We start from the raw sequence: 17,164 nt of genomic DNA on the forward strand, positions 1-17,164 counted from the left end.
TCTTTATTTACTTATTTATTTTAAAATTTCTTATTGAAGTAGAGTTGGGACACAATCTTAGATTGAATATGTTTGTCTCAGCTTTATTATGTGTATTTATGAGGTATACAAAGTGGGGCAAAAGTAGGTTTACATGATTTCACTCATGTGTGGAATCTAATGAATAAAATACACTAACAAACAACATGGAAACAGACTCATAGATAAAGAACCGACTGATGGCTCTCAGAGAGGAAGAGGTTGTGGGGATGGGTAAAAATGGTGAAGGGATTAAACAAACAACTTTCCCCCTAAAACTCAGACCCAGAACAGTATGGTGATTACCAGAGGGCAAAGAGGGACAGGGGCAGGTAGGAGGGAGTAGCAGGGGGTAGGTAGAGGTGGGTAGAAGACTGGACTTTGGGTGGTGAATACACAAGACAATATACAGACTATGTATTATAGAATTGTACCCCTGAAACCTATATGTATAATTTTAAAACATAATATTATTTATTTTACTTTATTGTGTTTTCTTTATTTTTATTATTTTCACTATTATAAATGTCCTCATTTTCTTACCTTTGCCCAGCTCTACCCAGCCCCTGCTCCCCCTTCCTCTGGCCATCACCATACTGCTGTCTGTGTCTATGGGTCATGCATGTATGTTGTTTGGCTAATCCCTTCACTTTTTTTCATTCAGTCCCCCTCCCTTCTGACAGCTGTCAGTGTATTCCATGTATCTGTGCCTCTGCCTCTGTTTTTTTTTTTTTAAGATTTTATTTATTTATTTATCTTTAGAGGGGAAGGAGAGAGGGAGAGAAACATCAATGTATGGTTGCCTTTTGTGCATCCCCTGCTGGGAGTTAGCCTGCAGGGAACTGGCCTGCAACCCAAGCATGTGCCCTGACTGGGAATCGAACCGCTGCCTCTGTTTTGTTCATCCACTTATTTTGTTCATCAGATTCTACCTCAAAGTGAAATCATATAGTATTTGTTTTTCTCTGACTGGCTTATTTTGCTTAGCATAATAATCTCCAAGTTCATCCATGCTGTTGTAAAAGGTAAGACTTCCTTCTTTTTTATGGCTGAGTAGTATTTCATCATGTATATGTACCACAGTTTTTTATCCACTCACCTACTGATGGGCACCTGAGCTATTTCCAGATAACTGACTATGGTAAAAATGCTGCTATGAACATAGGGTGCATATATTTTTTTGAATTGGTGTTTTGGAATTCTTAGGATATATTGTCAGAAGTGGGAATGCTAGGTCAAAGGCAGCTCCATTCTAAAATTTTTAGGAAACTCCATATTACTTCCTACAATAGCTGCACCAATCTGCCTTCTTACCAACAGTACAGGAAGGTTTTCTTTTCTCCACATCCTCACCAACACATGTTGTTTGTTGATGGTGGCCATTGTGGCAGATGTGAGGTGATATCTCATTGTTGTTTTAATTTGCATCTTTCTGATGATTAGTGATGTTGAGATTTTTTCATATGCCATCTGTATGTCCTCTTTGGAGAAGTGTCTATTCATGGCCCATTTTTAATTGGGTTGTTTGTCTTCTTAGTTTTGAGTGTACAAGTACTTTATATATTTTGGGATTTAACTCCTTATCAGATGTTTTACTGGCAAATATGTTCTCCCATACACTGGGTTCCCTTTTCATTTTGCCATGCAGAAGTTTTTAACTTCAGGTAGTCCCATTTGTTTACTTTTTCCTTTGTTTCCCTTGCCCTGGGAAACATATTGCTATAATAGATGTCCGATATTTTACTTGCTCATGTTTTCTTCTAGGATTCTTATGTTTTCATGACTTACATGTAAGTTTTTTAAAATTCATTTTGAGTTTATGTATGGTGCAAGTTGGTGGTCTAGTTTTATTTTTCTTGTATGTACCTGCTCAATTCCCCCAACACTGTTTATTGAAGAGACTGCCTTTACTCCATTGTATGTTCTCCCTTCCTTTGTCAAATATTAATTGTCCATAAAGGTGTGGGTTTTTTCTGGATTCTCTGTTGTGATCCATTGATCTATATGCCTGTTCTTAGTCTAGTACTAAGGTATTTTGATTACCATGGCCTTGTAGTAGAGTTTGATAACAAGTATTGTGATACCTTCAACTTTGTTCTTTTCTCTCAAGATTGCCAAGACTAATCAAGATCTTTTTTTTCTTTTTGGTTCTGAATAAAGTTTTAGAACATTTGTTTTAGATCTGTGAAATATGCCATTGGTATTTTAAGAAGAATTGTGTTGAACCTATAAATTGCTTTGGGTAGTATAGACATTTTAATGATATAAATTCTTCTAATCCATGAACATGGTATATGCTTCCACTATTTTGTATCTTCCTCAATTTCTTTCTTCAATGTCCTACAATTTTCTGAGTACAGGTCTTTTTTCTCCTTGGTTACATTTACTCATGACTACCTGATTTTCCTGTGTTGTTGCCATAGTAAATGGGACTGTTTTCTTAGTTTCTCTTTCTGAAAGTTTGATATTGATATATAAGAATGCCACCAATTTCTAAATTAGTTTTGCATGTTGTTACTTTGCCAATTTCACTTGTTAGGTCTAGTAGTTTTTTGTGAAGTGTTTAGGGTTCTCTATGGACAATATCATGTCATCTGCAAATAATGACAGTTTTACTTCTTCCTTTCCAATTTGGATGCCTTTTATTTCTTCTTGTCTGATTGCTGTGGCTAGAACTTCCTTTACTATGCTGAATGAGAGTGGTGAAAGTGGACATCCTTGTGTTGTTCCTGACATTAAGGGAAATGCTTTTAGTTTTTGCCCATTGAGTACGATGTTGGCTGTAGGTAATTATATGTGGCCTTTATCATCATTATTATTATTATTATTATTATTATTATTATTATTATTTCAAGGAACAGAAACCAGAGGTTCCTTTTTATTTATTTATTTTTTTAATTTTATTTATTTACCTTTAGAGGGGAAGGGAAGGAGAGAGGGAGAGAAATATCAATGTATGGTTGCCTCTCATGTGTCCCCTGCCAGGAACTGGGGACTGGCCTGCAACCCAGGCATGTGCCCTGACTGGGAATCAAACCACGATACTCTGGTTCGCAGGCCCGCGCTCAATCCACTGAGCTACACCAGCCAGGGCTCCTTTAGTATTATTTTTAATATTTATTTATTTTCTGAAACCTATATAATGGCACTCCAAGAAATTCAGTAAAAAGTAGATTTACAGGTGTTCATATGGAATATAATACAATAATTAATAAATAACACAAGATTAAACTGTTTCATGTCCTCATATCTGTAGACCTATTTTTCCTCACCTTGTATATACATATAATCTCTAACTAGTTTTACACATGAAGTATCATCAATACCAGCAATCTGATTAGTGATTACATGCATATGTGTATATCCATGTATGTCATTTATACTGAACCCAGGTTCAGTTACTTGCTGCTTTGAAATGCTCAGGAGACAGGTGCTGGTGTAAAGGAAAGTGGTTTATTTAAGTGCCAGTCACCTGCAGATAGTGCTTGCCAGGGTCTAGGGAAGAGGGAAGTGAGTGTTTAATGGGCATTGGGTATCTGTTAGGAGTGGCAAAACTCTTGCAAATAGATAGTGATGATGGTTGCACAACATTGCGAAAATTTTCAATGCCACTGAATCGTACCCTTTAAAACAGCTAAAAAATGTTATGTGCATCTTACTGTAATAAAGAGAAAGTAGATTGAAGGATATCTATAGTATTCTTTGTCTGCAATAGTGTCTGATTTAGGGAGTACAAATAATCCCATGGGTCAAGCTGCAGCTATGAGTATTTTACAAAGTGCACACAAGTGTGAAAAGTAGATAACTGGCAGCTAGGTGAGACAGAAGGGGTCTTGGAGGTGAGAAAACCAGGTGGATCCCCAGCCAGGTAGCTCTGTCCTGATATTCCAAGGTTGTGGGTTCGATTCCTCATTGGGACACATACAAAAATGAACCAATAAATGTATAAGTAAGTAGGATGATAAATCAATGCTTCTTTATCTCTCCCTCTCCCCCCTTCCCACCTCTCTAAAATTAATAACCAAAAAAACCTAGATGGGTAAATACTGTCTTAGAGTCATACATTTGATGTTGGGTACAGTGCAAGATACTTTGTTTCTTCCTGGTCTTTTCTCACTTTCCAGTTAAGTACAATCATGGGCTGCCCCAACTTTTGCCTATTGCATACCCTTACAGGTGAAATAGAGAGGAGAGAAACACAATGGAGAGAGTTTATACTATCTGGAAGCATATATTTTGGCCTGGAGATGGTGATGACTTTCACTACAAAGTCACCTCGAGGAGCCAAAAGTTCACATCGTTCTGGAGTCCCAAAACACCCACACAGTTAGGGCCACTGACTGTGGTTCTGCATGGTCCTGCAGGTATTGGGAAGACCACACTGGCCAAGAAGTGGATGCTTGAGTGGAGACAGGACAAGCTCCCCAATACACTCAAATTCACCTTCTATCTCAGCTGTAAAGAGGTGAAGCGCCATGGCAGGTGCACTTTTGCAGAGCTGGTATCTAAGACCAGGGTAGACTCACAGGGGACCGGGTTCCTAGACCAAGCCCAAAACATCCTGTTTGTCATTGATGGCTTCGATGAGCTGAGGGTCCCCCCAGAGTCACTTATCCATGACATTTGTGGTAACTGGATGAAGCAGAAACCAGTGCCCATTCTGCTGGCCAGTTTGCTGAAGAGGAAACTGCTTCCCAAGGCCACATTGCTGGTCACCACACGTCCGAGGGCCCTGAGGGAGCTCCGGCTCCTGACTGAGCAGCCTGTCTTCATAGAGGTGGAGGGGCTCTCGGAACTGGGTAGGAGAGACTACTTCCTGAAGCATTTTGAGCATGAGGACCAAGCCCTGCGAGCTTTTGAGGCCATGAGGAGCAACCCGGTTTTGTTCCACATGGGCTGCATGCCTGCTGTGTGCTGGGTTGCCTGTAGGTGTCTGAGACAGCAGATGGAGCAGGGACAAGACCTGGCCCTCACCTGCCAAACCACTACCTCACTCTTCCTGCGTTTCCTTTGTGGCCAGTTCACACCCACCCCTGCCAGCTGCCCTCCAGGGCCCCTGCAAGCTGCACTGAGGGCAGTGTGTCTCCTGGCTGCTGAGGGCCTCTGGGAGCAGACGTCTGTGCTGAATGGAGAAGATATCAGGCGTCTGGGGCTCAAGGAGTCCGACCTCCGGCCTTTCCTAGACAAGGACATCATCCATGAGGACCTAGACTGTGAGGGCTACTATGCCTTCATCCACGTCAGTGTCCAGCAGCTTCTGACTGCCGTGTTCTACATTCTGGACAGTGAGAAGCAGAAAGACGGGGGCAGCCACAAGCCAAACATTGGAAATCTGCAGACGCTGCTCTCCAAGGAAGAAAGACTGAAGAACCCCAACCTGACCCATGTGGGCTACTTCTTATTCGGCCTTTTCAATGAGCAGAGAGCCAGGGAGCTGGAGAGGACCTTCGGCTACCCAGTGTCCTCGGGGGTCAAGCAGGAGTTACTGAGGTCTTTGTTTGGTAGGAGTGAACCCTTCTCCTCAACCACGGAGGTGAAGGAGGTGCTGTACTGTCTCTTTGAATCTCAGGAGGAGCTGCTCGTGAAGGAGGCCACAGCTCACGTCAGTGAAATGTCTCTGCATTTGCAAAGCAAAGTGGACCTTGTGCACTCTGCATTCTGTCTCCAGCATTGGCAGAACTTGCAGAAGGTTTCACTGAAGGTGGAGGAGGGGATATTCCTGGATGATGAGAGAGCCTCGGAATCACATGCCTGGGTGGAGAGGTAAGAACTGTCCCCTGTCACTCTCCCTTTTTCCACCTTTCACCTCCTCCATGCTCCATTGAAGAAGGCAGCAGCCTGCTCTGTAGGGACTAAGGTCACTCTTTTCTTCTTGCTGGAATTTCTCCTTCCACCCCCCCCCCCGCCCCCCGCTTCTGCTACCAGCTTCACTATTCAGGACAGATACTACGATGTTCAAGTTAGCAATGGGGGCTTGGGAACCTGTAAATTTTTCGTGAAGTATATTGGAGTAACTGATTAATAATATGATATAAAATAAGCCAGGTGGTGAAAGAGAGATACCATATGATCTCACATTTAACAGAAACCTGAGCAACAAAACAAACAAGCAAGCAAAATATAACCAAAGACACTGAAATACAGAACAGGCTGACAGGGATCAGAGGGGAGAGGGCAGAGAATTTCAGAGGAAAATGGGAAGGATTCACAGGAAGAAGTATAAAGGACACATGGACAAAAACTAGGGTGGGTGGAAATGGGAGGGAGGTGGGGAGAACTTGGGGGGGTGGGCTGGAATGGGAGTAAAAGACATAAAACTGTACTTAAACAATAGTTAAATTTAAAAAATGCTTAAAATATAACATGATATAAACTTCAGGTGTACACCTTTATAACACGACGTGTCTACACCCTTGTGTGCTCCCCACCCGGAATCGGCCTCCTTCTGTTTTAGTGTTATAGTTTCATGTGGCGAATGGTTGCAGGCAGTTCCTAGACTCTCTCAACATTTCACATATGTTCTCTCCCTCCCAATTCTTTTTTTTTAAATCTTCACCTGAGTATGCATTTGTCGATATTTAGGGAGAGGGGAAGGGAGGAAGAAGAGAAGGAGAGAAACATCAATGTGAGAGAGAAACATGGGTCGTTTGCTTCTTATATGCACCCTGTTTGGGATCTGAACCCAAAACTCAGGCATGTGCCCTGACTGGGAATTGAACCTGTGACCTTTCACTTTGCAGGAAAACACCCCACCCTACTGGTCAGGGCTGTATTTCTAATTTTTTGAGTACCCTCCATACTGTTTTTCATAGTGGCTGCACTAATTTACATTGTTCTCAACAGTGCACCAGGGTTCCCTTTTCTCCACATCTCACTGATGCTTGTTATCTCATCTTGTTTGATAGTGGCTATTTTAACAGGTGTGAGATGAGATTTCATCATGGTTTTGACTACTTCCTAGATAACTACTGATATTGACCTCCATTTCATGTCTTTGTTGGCCATCTGTATGTCATCTTGGAAGAGATGTTTATGCAGGTTTTCTGCCCATTTTATAATTGGATTTTTCCTATTGCATTGTATGAGTTCTTTATATGTATTTTTGAATATCAACTTCTTATCAGATGTATGATTTGCAAATGTTTTCTCCCATTCTGTACGTTCCTTTTTCATTTTGTTGATTGTTCCCTTTGGAGGACCACCTATTAATTCTCATTAATAGAGAATTCACTATTCTCTATTAATTCTCTCACTTTCCCCATATGTAATTTTTCAAAAAATTGAATTCATTGGGGTGACATTGGTTTGTTGGACCATACAGGTTTCAAGTGTACAACTCAATAAAACATCATCTACTCCCTGCATGGTGTAGCCATCACCCCAAGCAAAGTCTCTTTCAGTCAGCATTTCCCCACATTTGCCCACCTCCATCTGCCCCTCTCCCACTTTCCCTGTGGCCATCACCACACTGTAGTCTGTGTCCACGGGTTATGTATTTGTTTTTTGGCTAACTCCTCCAGCTTCTTTCATCCAGTCCTCCCACTCCCTGCCCTCTATCAGCTGTCAGTCAGTTCCACGTATCCGTGCCTCTGTTTTTTCCTTAGATTCTGTGGAGAAAAGGGAACCCTTTTTCAGTGTTGGTGGGAATAAAGATTGGTGTAGCCACTATGAAGGGCAGTATGGAGTTTCCTCAGAAAATTAAAAATGGAACTGCCTTTTGACCCAGTGATCCCACTTCTGGGAATATATTCTAAGAAACCTGAAACACTAATCAGAAAGAACATGTGTACCCCTATGTTTATATTGTTTAAAATAGCCACGATCTGGAAAGAGTCCAAGTGCCCATCAGTAAATCAGCGAATGAAAAAGCTGTGGTGCATTCACACAGTGGAATACTATGCAGCTATAAAAAGGAGGAACTCTTATCTTTGGCAATAGCATGGATGAACCTGGAGGATATTGTGCTCAGTGAGATAAGCCAGTCAGAGAGAGACAAATACAATACAGTTTGCCTCATATGTGGAATCCCATGTGTTGTTTTAACAGGTACTCTTTTTGGTTCCTTCCTCCCAGGTGTCAGCACGACCAACAAGCTCTTCGTTTCTGGAGGGATCTCTGCTCTGTGTTCAGTTCCAAGGAGAACTTGAGCTCTCTGGATGTGAGTCAAAGCTTCCTGAGTTCCTCCTCTGTGAGGATTCTTTGTGAGCAGATAACCCGTGCCACCTGTCATCTCCAGAAGGTGGTGTAAGTAGAAGCTAACCTTCCAAAGGCTGTTTCCAGGCATTGGTTTTTCAATCCTCACTTGAGGATATATTTATTGATTTTTAGAGCGAGCAGGGTGGGGGAGAGAAACACTGATAACAATGATGTGAGAGAGAAACATCAATCAGTTGCCTCCCATATGGGCGCTGACTGGGGATCGAACCAGCAACCTTTTGGTGTATGGGATGACACTGCAATCAACTTAGCCACTTGGCCAGGGCTGTACCCAAGTGTTTTGATTGGGAGATCAATATTTTTTTTACCTGACCAGGCTCTGACCAGCCAGCCAGGTGCTCAGGATAGAAAGAAATGAAATGATTCCTGTCTTTAAAGGTGTCCAGTGGGAGAACCATCTATCACATTGAGTCATTTTAATGAAATCTGTTCAGGAGTTTAGATGTTTGCAAACATCCACTGTGGATACATTTAAATGATGCAACATGAAGTCATTTTCATGAAACTTGGCCAAGAGTTTGAATCCTTCCATACACTTGCTATGAGTCTGCTTGAAACTTGGCCCATGGGAAATAGAGGTACATGAATGGCTGAAGTAGATCTAGGTGGGTTTGGGGAAATACTCGAGAGAGAAAAGTTTCAAACACACGAATAAGAAGTTGTTGCTGAAACAGACTCATAGATACAGAGAACAGAATGATGGTCATCAGATGGGAGGGGAGTTGGGAGGATTGGTGAGAAAGGCAAAAGGATTGAGAAGTACAAGTTGGAAGTTGCAAATAGTTAGCAGGGATGTGAAGTACAGCATAGAAAATGTAGCCAACAATATTGCAATAGCTCTGTGGAGTGTCAGGTAGGTTGTAGACTCATTGGGGGAATGGCTTCATAAATCATATGTGTTTAATTACTGTGTTGCACACCTGAAACTAATGTGCTAATGAATGTCATCTGTAAAAGAAAACTTCAAAAACATAAGCAAGAAAATGAAGAAAGTAAGAAAGGAGAATGTGTTGATGAGGTAATGATGACCTTAAAACTTGTGTGTGGACTAAGATTGAGAAGTGAGTCAGAGTAAGATAGGCTGTGGTGGATGTGCACTGTGATGTGGGCCCCTGGGTAGGTGACTATGAGGACACCCTTTTCAACCAATGCAGGATCAAGGGATACCCCTTCTCTGTTGCTGAAACTTTCCCCTCAACTATCATGCCTTGGAAGCCTTAATGAAGTCACTGAAATTGTAGCATTAGTTGTCCCCCACAACGATGGACTGTACCTGCTGCTGTCAGGTGACAAACAGCAAGAAACCTGACACAGAGTGATGCTGGCACAGGTGTCAATTTATTCTGTATGGTCTTCAAAGGCTTACATTGCCCTGGTTTGTAAGGAATTACAGAAAACAAGGCTTAGAAGACATTTCTGGTCCTGGCTGGGGAGCTTAGTTGGTTAGAGAATCACCCCGATATGCCAAGATTTTAGGTTCACTCCCTAGTCAAGGCACATACAAGAATCATCCAATGAATGCACAAGTAAATGGAACAGCTACAACAACAACAAAAAACGATATCTGTCTGTCTCTCTCTAAAGAAATCAATAAATTAAAACAAAGAACACACCTCCAATTTGTATCATTAACATTTAGGACAATTTAAAGAGGGGCTCTGGACAGGTGGCATCTTCCTTATTCTGGGTTTCTTTGTGCTGAAAATTTAATTTCAAATCTTCTTTTGGATGAGCCACAGGGAATATTCACTATCGAAAAATGAAGGGTCAAGAATTGTAAGACCAATTGCTGTTTTGAAAGAGTCTACAATATTTTAAAGGCAGAATTGTTTCTCTTTTTTTCTGTTTCTATTTTGTTTGTTCATTTATTTTGTTTTTTAGATTCCACATATATGTGAAAACATAGGGCATTTTTCTCTCTCTGATTGACTTATTTGATTTAGCACAATACCCTGCAGGTCCATTCATACTGTTGCAAATATTAAGCTTTCATTATTCTTTATGGCTAAGTAATATTTCATTATATATGTACTACAGCTTCTTTATCCAATCATCCATCAGTGGACACTTGTGTCTTGTTTTCTTACCCAATCAGGATGTCTTTTTTTAAAATATATTTTATTGATTATACCATTACAGTTGTTCTATTCCCCCCTTCATTCCCCTCAACCCGCACACTCCCTCCCCCACCATTCTCCCGCCCTTAGTTTATAACCACGTGTCTCAAGTTCTTTAGATTCTATATTTCCCCCACTATTCTCGCCCTCCCCCCTATCTTTTTTCTACCTACCATCTATGCTATTTTCTGTGCCTTCTCCCCACTTCTCCCCCTCCCACCCCCCTGTTTCTAGCCCTCCATGTGTTCTTCATTTCTATGGTTCCACTCCTGTTCTAGCTGTCCTCTTGGTTTGCTTTTGTTTTAGGTGTGGTTGTTAATAACTGTGTGTTTGCTGTTCTTTCACTGTTAATATTTTTCATCTTCTTTTCCTTATATAAGTCCCTTTAGCATTTCGTATAATAAGGGCTTGGTGATGATGAACTCCTTGAACTTGACCTTATCTGAGAAGCACTTTATCTGTCCTTCCATTCTAAATGAAAGTTTTGCTGGATAAAGCAATCTTGGCTGTAGGTCTTTGGATTTCATGACTTGGAATACTTCTTTCCAGCCCCTTCTTGCCTGTAAGGTCTCTTTTGAGAAATCCGCTGACAGTCTGATGGGTACTCCTTTGTAGGTGACTGTCCCCTTATCCCTTGCTGCTTCTAGGATTCTCTCCTTCATTTTGGTCTTGGCTAATGTAATTATGATGTGCCTTGGTGTGTTCCTTCTTGGGTCCAACTTCTTTGGCACTCTCTGAGCTTCCTGGATTTCCTGGAAGTCTATTTCCTTTGCCAGACTGGGGAAGTTCTCCTTTATTATTTGTTCAAATACGTTTTCCACTCGTGGCTGTTTCTTTCCCCCTTCTGGTACCCCTATAATTCGGATGTTGGAACGTTTAAAGATGTCCTGGAGGTTCCTAAGCCTCTCCTCATTTTTTTGAATTCTCATTTCTTCATTCCTTTCTGGTGGGATGTTTTGTTCTTCCTTCTGGTCCATTCCATTGATTTGAGTCCCAGTTTCCTTTCCATCACTATTGGTTTCCTGTGCATCTCCCTTCATTTCAATTAGTTTAGCCTTCATATGTTCCTCTAATTTGTGACTATAATCTACCAGTTCTGTGAGCATCCTGATAAATAGTGTCTTGAATTGTGCTTCTGAGAGGCTGGCAATTTCTCGGTCGCTTAGAGTTATTGGCTCTGGGACTTTGAGTTCTTCTTGCACCATCTTTTGGGCTGTTCATGCCTGTTATGTAGCAGGATCAGAGCCCTAAAGTGTTCACTAGAGCAGGGCAACTAAGTCGCTGGGTTGTGACGTTGTATGTGGGGGCGGGGTCAAAGAAAGACAATGACTTCCCCTCTTCCGCCTGCTGCCGTGGCTCCGGCGCCGCCGCAGCCACTACCATCACCAGGCCCACGCGTTTCGTTCCACTGCACGCGAGTGTGCCACGGCTGTCAGGCCTCCACCACTGGGTTCGCCCCCCTGGGGCCTGTGTGGTCCGTCTCACTGTGCGCAAATGTGCGACCGCGGTCAGTCTGCCCCACACCCCAACTGGTTCCAGGCTGCCTGAGCGCCTAGGTCGGGGGATCTGTCCTGCCCAACCCAGCTCCGCTGCTGGCTCTGCCTCTCTTACCGTTCCCGTTGAACAGTTCGTAGTTGTCCGACTTCCGTATAATTCCGTTTTCTGGTCTTTGGGTGTGTCCTAGTTCTCCAAACCTTTGTTGTGTTCAAACTTGGTTGTGGGAGAAGGCACAGTGTTTCCACCTATGCCTCCATCTTGGCGGAAGTCCTAGGATGTCTTTTTTTAAAAAGATTTTATTTATTTTTCTTTAGAGGGGAAGGGAAGGAGAGAAGGAGAGAAACATGAATGTATGGTTGCCTATTGTGAGTCCCCTGCTGGGAACTGACCTGCAACCCAGGCATGTGCCCTGACTGGGAATCGAACCTCGATTATGTGGTTTGCAGGCCCGCACTCAATCCACTGAGCCACACCAGCCAGAGCAGGATGTCTTTTGACTGGAACATTTAACTCATTTACATTCAAAGAAATTATGGATATGTATGTAGTTTTTGCCATTCTCGAAGCCCAGAGTTTGATTAGACAAAATTTCCATGTTATACATTGTCTAGAATTTATTTTAATCCCATTTAAAATCCCACAATTATGCTAGCTGACAAGGAAATAAAAACATCTTCTTGATCCATATCATCAAGGAGCCTGTAACTTATTTGCTATCTTTGAAATCAGAATTTACAGTAGCCTATATAAGCAGTGCTTTGCAGAAATAAGAGACCACATGGGGGTATAGGGAGAAGTGATTTATTATTGTTATAAAAAGGCAGTAGGCAGTAGGTTGAAGAATAAGTTTGTGAGATGAATGTGGAAGGAAATGATATAATAACATAAGGATCTGGAGAAAAACATGAGCCAAGAGAAGGGTGTGCTAAGCTCCTCACCTGATTCCATCTTCCCCGCAACACCATATACTTCTTCTATTTATAGCCCTCATTTTTCTCTTTTCCAGCTGTCATTCCAGTGACTGGTCCTTCATCAGTGTATTGACCACCCTCCCCATTTCTATCCTGATTGGAGATATCTCAGTTCACTAGGCGTTCAGAGCCCCAACTCTCTGGGCACCCAAGGTGGAATTTCTTCCTTCTTCTATGTTTCCTAGGATTAAGAACGTGTGCCCTGTGGATGCATATCGGGACTTCTGTCTGGCTTTCATTGGTAAGAAGAGCCTGACCCACTTGACCCTGGAAGGTGGTGCCCACAGCAATACGAAGCTACTCCTGCTCTTGTGTGAGGCCCTGAAGCACAGGACATGCAACCTGCAGTATCTCAGGTAGATCTCACATCCCTGCTGTGCACTGGGTGAGAGACACACAACAGGGAGCTGCTCTGATTGGACGTTGCATTCGGCCACATGGGGGAGGGGGAAGTGTATTCTCCCATAGAACCTGGTCGTGATTTCAACCTCCATGCTCTCCCCAGACAGCTGGTCTCCTGCATAGAATCATGAGTCTTAAATGCAAAGAAACACCCAGAATTTTGTGTCAGCCTCTAGGTTTAGGATGTGGTATTTCAGATGGCATGTTGCCTTTGGGCTATAATTTCAGAGCAGCCATTGACCTAGATTGGCCACTCAGTGACCCCCATAAAGCATCCAGGGTCCTGGTTCCTGGTGGCCCACTGGTTTGAGACACTCCCGCTTCCTCAGTGAACACCCATAATGAAGGCTCTGATTACCATTACCCATCTTTAGGGCACCATCCCCTTCTGGACTCGGTACAGTAGCAACCTGAGGTACTGGCTGACAGGGCAGGATTTTGAATTTGGAAATGAGCTAAAATCCTTGTACTGATATTTATGTCCTATACGATCTCCTTGTCTATAAAATGGATTTTGAGAGTTGAATGAAACGTGATGTGTGAAATGCTTTGCCTAGGGGCCAGACACAAAGGGTAGCTCTTACCATTGTTGATAATTGATGATGGTGCTGTTTTCATTTAATTGGAAACACTGCTGGTAAATGATATTCTATTTTAAAAAAATTTGAAAGATTTTATTTATTCCTAGAGAGAGGGGAAGGGAGAGAGAGAGGGGCAGAAACATCAATGTGTAGTTGTCTCTCATGTAGGTCCAACTGGGGACCTGGCCCACAACCGAGGCCTGTGCCCTGACTGGAAATTGAACTGGTGACCCTTTGGTTTGCAGGCTGGCACTCAATCCACTGAGCCACACCAGCCAGGGCTGATGTGTCTAAAAGATACATTGAGGCTTCAAAAGGAGAAATGGCTGACACGGAACCTGTATCATGTTTTACATGGCCAGGGCTCCTAGCCATTAAACAAGGCACCTCCTTGTTTAAATTTGAATAGATTCTAATAATTTATGAAGTTAAATTTTTTGAGTATCAGGCATCATTTTTTTACTCTATAGAACCACATATCTAGACCTAAGTGATATTGAGCAGATGCCCTGGCCAGGTGAGTCATTTGGTTGGAGTGTTGTTCCATACACCAATAAGTTATGGGTTTGATTCCTGGTCAAGGCACATACCTAGGTTGTGGGTTTGGTCCCTGGTCAGGGCATGTCCGAGAGGCAACCCAGTGATGTTTTTCCTCTCACTTCAATGTTTCTTCCCTTGTTCCTCTATCTCTAAAACCAATGCAAAAAAAAAAATTGTAACATCCGGTGAGGATTAAAAAATAAAAAATAATGTTGAAACTTCACATAGAATTGTATTACAGATGTGAGATGAGGCTGGATGTTGATCAAATGACCTTGGGGATATATGAAGAAGCAAAGGAGATCAATGATCTCCAATAGTTCAGGCCAAGTTTGCACACATATTGGAGCAGAACATGATGAAGATCAAGGATACAGTCTTTGGGAAAGTGGACTAAGCTGATAGGGCTCTCTCTGTCCTCCCAAGAGAATGATGTGCTCCCATGTATCCCACAGGTTGGGGTCTTGTTCTGACATCCTTCCGCAGTGGGATGACTTCTCCTCGGCCCTCACAATGAACCAATCCCTGCAGTGTCTGGACCTCACCGCCATTGAGCTCCGGGATGAGGGCGTCACGCTGCTGTGTGCAACGCTGAAACACCCGAAGTGTTTCCTACAGAGGTTGTCGTAAGTCTCTTTTCCGTGGCCCATCTCTGTTTTAGTTCTGGGTCACACAGAGAAGAGTGGTGATGCTGGGCTTACAGAGCAACCGGTGAGGGACCTCCTACTGAGGTAGACAACCCCGACTTTCCATTTTTGCTTCATGTCAATGAAGCATACATTTTTGCATACCCTTCTCTCATCACTGGTCCTTCATGGTGCAAGATAGAATAGGTGGGGAGTTTGCAAGAAGAGCTATCAGCTGAGGAGGTTGGGCTTTGGAAATGTTCTCACTGTCTGGCCATGGGTGTGGTGCTTTGGCAGGTTGGAAAACTGTCACATGACGGGAGCCTGCTGCAAGGAGCTCTCTTCTGCTTTGATTGTCAACCAGAGGCTGACACACCTGTGCTTGGCCAACAACGACCTTGGGGATGGTGGAGTGCAGCTGCTGTGTGAGGGCTTGAGTTACCCTGACTGTCAACTACAGATCCTGGTGTAAGTCCCCATGGGCTGTGTGTGTGGGCATGCCACATGCAAAGAACAGATAGGAGACTACTTAGAGATTCCTCTTGAATGAATCTGGCAACTGCCTGCTGTAAATGAGGAAAAGACTGGGTTGACAAATAGATGTTAATATTTGCCTACCTTTCAGGGATGAGTTTATCTTCTGGCCTCTTTGTATTGTGGGAATTTGGCGAGATTGGTTCTCAGGTCTGGTGTTTCACGTATGTTCTTTGAGTTCACATGACATATTTCTTCCTACAAACGGGAATGCATTGAGTTACATGGTATGGGTTATAGAGTATAGAGTATAGAATATAGGGTAGGGTTTTCTTTGCAGAAAATTTGTTTTTTTTCTTCTGCAAAGAGCCAGATGGTAAATATGTTAGTCCTTGTGTGCCCGTATGATTTCAGTTCTAGTTATCCAACTTGGCCACTGTTTCATGAACAGGTAGGCTAGGAATGAGTGTGGCTGTGTTGCAATAAAACATTATTTATAAAAAAACAAACAGGTCATGGGATGCGTTTGACCTATGGGCTGGAGTTTGCTGACCTTGTTACTTGGGCATAAGCTCAGTATGGGCTACCTGTGCCCATTAGAATCACAGTAGGGTAACATTCAAAGGATTGTGTAGAGCTGGAGGCCGGTTTCTGCTCAGAAATTCTATCTGGTTTTTACTTTTCTGGGGTTTTTGTTCTCCTAGAAAACTACTGTCTGCCAGTTATTTCTATGGCTTTTAGTGGGTCCTAGAAACACCTGATGTCTCATGTGTATCATAGGGATTAAAGTATGACATATGGCCAATAATATGGTAATAACTATGTATGGTGCCAGACTTATTGGGGGTGTCACTTTGTAAGTTATATAAATGTCTATTGAATATATTGTATACCTGAAACTAACATAATATTGTATGTCCACTGTGATTGAAAAATAAATTAAAAAAATTAGAAAACAAAACAAATGATATATGGTAATCTAGACATACCCCAATAGTTTAAGTCTGAATAGGAAAAACAAGTATTCTGGTTATAGTGGTGGATAGAAAAAAATGAAAAAAAAAGATCCTATCTCTTTGAAAGAAGTATTCATTAGAAGAAAATGAAATTTCATACATGATGTTGCTAGGTAGACAGCCCTATATGAAAGAGTTAGGCTGTGTTGCCATTTCAGGAACACTTGTATCGTAGAAGGGGTGTGTGTGTGTGTGTGTGTTTATTAAGAATAAAAGGCAGCAGTCAAAGGCCAGCCCCACCCCCTGCATCCCCCACCCCACCACCTAGGCACATGGAGATAACATAACCATCATCCCATATGTATGCTATGTACAAGACTGCCTGAAATTAGGAAGCTTGAGATAAAAGCCCAATGGTACTGAATGTAACAGCTGCCTCACCAGGCATGTGTCACAGATGGATATGAGACTTCTCACTGTATTACTGTCTTGGTAGGTTGTACAAGTGCAACATAACCAGCCGTGGCTGCAAACATATCGCAACAGTTCTCCAAGGAGGCTCCTGCTTGACACACTTGGACCTGGGTCTCAATCCCATAGCTACAGGATTGCAGTTTCTCTGTGAGGCTTTGAAGAAGCCAGATTGCAACCTAAAATTTCTGGGGTAGGTGCTTTGCTTCTTTGAAAGGCTCCCCCCCAACCATTTCTTTAATACAGGTTCCTAGCAAGTCAGAATGTGGCCGGCAACCATAGGTTCTGCATGAG

At 42.5% G+C, this 17,164-nt stretch overlaps 1 protein-coding gene across 1 annotated transcript in view; it reads left to right on the forward strand.

Annotated features, from left to right (window-relative positions):
• LOC118981395 (NACHT, LRR and PYD domains-containing protein 7-like) overlaps nt 1-17,164 on the forward strand; it is a gene marked incomplete at its 3' end in the record, with an annotated part of 40,934 nt that overhangs the window by 8,173 nt on the left and 15,597 nt on the right. The window contains exons 2-7 of the mRNA XM_037038137.1: nt 4,204-5,781; nt 8,092-8,262; nt 13,006-13,176; nt 14,799-14,969; nt 15,267-15,437; nt 16,896-17,063. Of these exons, the coding sequence (XP_036894032.1) occupies nt 4,204-5,781; nt 8,092-8,262; nt 13,006-13,176; nt 14,799-14,969; nt 15,267-15,437; nt 16,896-17,063 (2,430 nt within the window). The remainder of the gene's footprint in view (nt 1-4,203; nt 5,782-8,091; nt 8,263-13,005; nt 13,177-14,798; nt 14,970-15,266; nt 15,438-16,895; nt 17,064-17,164) is intronic.

Source organism: Sturnira hondurensis, unplaced genomic scaffold (genome assembly GCF_014824575.4).
Source record: "Sturnira hondurensis isolate 20B ecotype Veracruz unplaced genomic scaffold, ASM1482457v3 Scaffold0024124, whole genome shotgun sequence".
Lineage (NCBI taxonomy): Eukaryota > Metazoa > Chordata > Mammalia > Chiroptera > Phyllostomidae > Sturnira > Sturnira hondurensis.